Raw genomic sequence first — 5000 nt, 5'->3', positions numbered from 1 at the left:
AAATATTCCATAGATGGTTATAACAAAATTATCATCAATGCAATGGTATGTAGTTAAGGAAATCCCATTATTGGGAATTTAATATAAAAACATATATGTTTATTAGAAATATTCCATAGATGGTTATAACAAAATAATCATCAATGCAATGGTACATAGTTCGGGAAATCCCATTATTGGGAATTAAATATAATGGCTTTTTCCATTGATGGAGTTTTGATGTTTTCCATGGATGGGATGGATGCTGACATTACATTTTCTTCCAACAGGTGCTGTCTACAAGGGAAAAAAACAACAAATTAAAAAACACAAATGTCGTACTCACACAGTTTTCAGCAATAATGAGGAAAAGCTGACAGAAAAACTCGTTTTAATGGCTGCTGTAACAAAAGTACAATCTTTGGCCTTTCATGTTGCTTACAAATAATATAAATATAAAGTGTACAGTCAATTTGAACTTCTGCACCCAACAGTTCCACAAACTGCAGTAAAAGTTGCCCTTTGAAAACTTTTTCAAGTAGCACTGGTGAACTAAAATGATTTAATTTCTAAATGTTACTTTGTGAGACCTTTTTGGAGCATCCTTACACTTTGACTTTGTAACCAGCTTCACTGTTTTTTTTTCTTTTGCTTTGGTCTAAATGTTAAGATCTTTTGTTGACAACTGTAGCTGGGTTCTAGAAATTTCTTAAAAAAATGTATGACCTTAAATGCCACACACACTATATAGCTAGCAACTTGGAACTCACTAAAATTAACCAATAAAAGTTCCTTCTTGACAATTCCACAAACTCAACTAAAAGTTGCCTTTTGAAAACTTTTAAAGAAGCACTTACGCTGGTTAGCTAAAATGGTTTAACTTTTTTAATGTCATCTCGTGAGACCTTCTTGGAGTGTCTATATGACACTTTGACAAATCCTTTCTTTTAAAAGTGCTTCAACAACCAACTTCACTAGACCTTTTCTCTCTTTCTTTTTGGATAGTGTGACTTTAAATCCAACAAACACACAAGCAACTTGGAACTCACTAAAATTTACCAATAAAAGTTCTTTTTTCTTCAGTTCCACAAACTCAACTAAAATTTGCCTTTTGAAAACTTTTTAAGAAGCACTAGCTGGTGAGCTAAAATGGTTTAATTTTTTTAATGTCATCTCGTGAGACCTTTTTGGAGTGTCCATTTAACACTTTGACAAATCCTTTCTCTACAAGTGCTTCAGCAACTATCTTCACTAGATCGTTCTTCTCTTTCTTTTTTGTTGTAATTTTAAGAGCTTTTGCTGAAGACTGCAGCTGGGTTCGTGAAATTTGAGATATTTGAATTGCATTAAAGGCCACGCACACAACCAACTTGGCAGTATCCTCATCAAGATCTATGAAAGATTACAAACTCCTCTGAAACAATTTCATTACATTTGGGGGGCAAATGTTTTTTTAGGGGCATGCAGATATATTTTACAGTGTAATGCATACCCTCGTTTTCATCGAATTCTTCTACACTTTCTGTGTCTCCAGAGTTATTTGTCTCTTCAGAGTCTCCAATCTCTTCATGATCAGCACTTGATCCACTAGCTGAACTTGAGCCACCAATATCATTATCAGTACTAGTGCTGTCAGAACTTGTTCCTTGATCCACTTTCCTTTTAAGAGTCCGTTTATCCGGCTGCAATGTCAAAAAAATCATGTAAATGGTTGTACAGAAACATGAGCTGTTTTTTTTTCATCATAATTTGTTAACTTATATGGGTTTAAGTTAGTAGCAATATGTTCATTTAGATGTTCTTTGTTGTAAAGCAAACAAAATCTTTTCCGTAGGTTCGAGCTCCTTCCAAATTAAGGTCTGCATGCATGAATAAGAAATAATTGGTCAATATATAAAAATTAATGTTATTGACATTAAGCTCACCTGAGAATAGTCATGTCCTTTCCTTTTATGTCTCCTTCTTTCATTAAGAACGTCTAAGATATGTTGTTTGATACCCTCTTTGCCAAAGTTTAAAGGTGGAAACGAGCAATCCTCCTTGAGGTCATTAACAAGATCATTCAACTCGTCAACAGCGACCTTGTTCTTCTTAAAATTCGGGATGTCATTCCCAGGCCATCTATTAATTGCCGCAGTTCTGATAGCTTTTCTCCTAATAAGGAAACGGATTTAAAAAAATTGTGGAAATTTATATCCAATATTTAAGACAACCATTCATACATAGATTTATGAAATTGTGACGGTTTGAAATACAAATACTTCCTCCTTGTTCGAGAAACTACTGCTACATTATGCATTTAAATTTGTTTTTAAACACTTCGAGCAAATGCAATCGGTTGAAAAATTTCTGTAATGAAGTTAGAAAATACAGTAAAAAAGGACACATTCCTGACAGTTACTTACTTGGTCTTGTAAATTCTTCGTGCAGTTTCACTTATTTGCAGCAGCTGCGCTTTGGAGGGCTTTTTGGGTTTGATTGTCGTCACTTCAGAACCAGTGGACCCGCTCTCGGCAGAACTATTGACCACGGAGCTTAATTTTAGCTGGTCGGCAACTGTAAGAAGGCCGCAGGCTTCGTACTGTTCTTGGGATGCACGTTTAGAGAGAAGGACCAAGGTTTTTCCATCAACCTTTTGGGCTGTTTGCATAAAATCAAAACGAGCAGTAAGAAAAATTGTTTAAGCTTAAATTGTATGAACACATCTGAAAAGTTATGTACCCTACACAATGTATTCGATGCAACAAGCTGCACAATTACGTGATGTCCACTTTCATAACTCTGGGAAACCTTACCAATTCATAAAGAACATCTCCATTTTCAACAAGAATTCTGCATATGATATATTATTTCCTGCTTTTCGAACATATTTGAAAATTGGAAAAGTGTCATAATCGATGGAAAATTATTGGGGAAGTTCATTGGGGACATTTTTAACGTACAATTATTTCGCGCCAAAACCAAACTAGTATCAACCTGTATCAATGCAATGCAAAATCAGTTCCCGAAATGACAAATTCTGTGTTCACTGTGAGAAATTTTTAAAAATCCTTCCAGCTTTATCACGGTAAGTTAAAATAGTATAACAGACAATAAATAAAGGGAATTTAGGCCATTTCAATTCACTGTAAAATACATGTGTAAGATTCAGTGACGAAATCTACAAATCGATTCTGACACTTGTTGAACGTACCTTCGAACTTTTCCGCTACTTCAGTATTGAAGTGCTTTTCTATTAAAATGAACACTTCACGAACATCCATTTCTTCCACTGGTTTTTCGGCGTTCATTATGTCACGATTTATTCGTAGAACTAAAGACCTAATAGCTTCCCAATTTGTATAACAGACCTCGACATCAATCGACAGAAAGACAGAAGTAGTCTTTGCAGCGCGCCCTGCTAAACAATGTACAGCGGGGAGTTACGCGGGGGGGGGATTGACATACTGCGACATGATTGGCTGAACGTGGATATGCAGGGATGTGATTGATGCAAGAAATCGTTGCGCGGGAAATTTGGCGCTTTGTGATTTTCGCTCCGATTTTTTCGCACTCAAAATCATGGAAGCTGATAGTAATAAAAGACGACGAATTGATGATGAGGCTGTTGCTTGGACGAGAGATGATATCGTCTGCTGCAACTGTTCAGAGCTAAAATCCAGACATGTACATTGTTCTTGTTCCAAGTGTAATGGTGCTGCAGTTGCACGTTCAGTAGAGCATTCTCACTGGCAGCACGTTTAATTTTCAATCTTACATTAATGGTCTTTAACTGAAACTCCTCTAAAATTATAAAAAAAACAGTGATGGTTTTAGCCTTACACATTTATTTAATATAATTTATGCATGCAGCTTGGCTTACGTCATATATTCCATTTATGTAAAATAAATGGTTATTAGAGAACACAATTGATGGAAAATAGATAAACCAATAATGGTCCAGTGTCATATACATTCATGGTTTTATAAATTACATCAATGTTTTAAGTTCCTTGAAAGAAAACATTGATGTTTCCAATCTTACATTAATGGTTTTTAACTGAAGCTCTATCCCATTAATGGTTTAAATAATAAACCACTGATGGTTTTAGCCTTACACATTAATGGTTTAGGCTTATGTTATATTCCATTAATGTCAAATAGCATAACATGAATGGTTATTGGCGTACGCATTGATGGGAAATAAATATACCAATAATGGTCCTATGTTATACACATTCATGGTTTTTATAAATCACAATAATGTTTTAAGTTCCCTAAAATCCCATAAATGGATTTCAATGTAAAACCATCCATGATTTTTCCCAGTCTTAATGTTAATTGCTAAAAAAACACTTAAATTCAAAAAACACATTAATGTTATTTCAGTAGAAAAATTGGAAATCGCTCTTTTTCCCATTAATGTGTTTTTTCTAAAAATGGGAATTAGCAAAAAAACCTGGATGTTTTTTTGAAATTTTTTCCTGTGAATGTTCGTATTCTTCAAGTTATTTCTTGTCCTTTCGTTTGAAAGTCTAATACAGTTGTGGTTTTATGGGAAAATATGTTATCTTACGTATTTTGTTTTGCCTAGAAAGTTTTCAAATGATGTCGAACGGCAAGTGCAGGTTTCTACTTTTTTTCTCTTTAGTTAATTATCGCAGGATCTACTCTGTTTATTTGAAAAATTTGTGCTTTGCTGAAGATGTGTTGTTTTACCCTGAGAACGAAGTAATGGCCTTTCCCAAAATTGAAATAAAATGGGATTGAGTAAGCGATGTTCATGTTTATATTCAGTCTAACGCGTAATTTGATTTTGACGATATTGTCATGTGAGAACCCGTCAAACATCTGAGAATCAAATTACGGACCGCAAATGTGTGGTGCAAACAAACTCACAGGTAAAATGGGGATGTTTCTACAGTGGGATGAGTGAATTTAATTGTTTGGTTGTCGTACTTTTCAGCGCTATGTATTCATGCTTTCTACTCGATTCGTTTGAACTTCAGGAAATGGCTTGTGTCACAAAACATGGAGCCACT

General features: G+C 34.7%; 1 protein-coding gene across 1 annotated transcript; it reads right to left on the bottom strand.

The window, feature by feature from the left end:
• Nucleotides 1–1026: 1026 nt before the first annotated feature.
• On the bottom strand, nucleotides 1027–2759 carry LOC149040023 (uncharacterized). The gene is made up of 4 exons (XM_089181504.1): nucleotides 2385–2759; nucleotides 1872–2133; nucleotides 1472–1661; nucleotides 1027–1371 (listed from the first exon to the last, which is right to left on the bottom strand). The coding sequence occupies exons 1-4, from the start codon at nucleotides 2627–2629 to the stop codon at nucleotides 1124–1126; spliced, it is 945 nt and encodes a 314-aa protein (XP_089037630.1). The 5' UTR covers nucleotides 2630–2759; the 3' UTR covers nucleotides 1027–1123.
• Nucleotides 2760–5000: the final 2241 nt, after the last annotated feature.

The sequence above is a fragment of the Pocillopora damicornis genome, chromosome 9, assembly GCF_964200805.1.
Source record: "Pocillopora damicornis chromosome 9, jaPocDami1.2, whole genome shotgun sequence".
Taxonomy (NCBI): Eukaryota; Metazoa; Cnidaria; class Anthozoa; order Scleractinia; family Pocilloporidae; genus Pocillopora; species Pocillopora damicornis.
This window is presented reverse-complemented; position numbering and strand designations above follow the sequence as displayed.

Coding starts and splice junctions, on each gene's coding strand:
- LOC149040023 (XM_089181504.1), bottom strand. CDS start 2,629: ATGCAAACAGCCCAAAAGGTTGATGGAAAAACCTTGGTCCTTCTCTCT. Junction 2,134..2,384: donor CGAAGAATTTACAAGACCAA/GTAAGTAACTGT, acceptor TTTCCTTATTAG/GAGAAAAGCTATCAGAACTG. Junction 1,372..1,471: donor AGAATTCGATGAAAACGAGG/GTATGCATTACA, acceptor AATCTTTCATAG/ATCTTGATGAGGATACTGCC.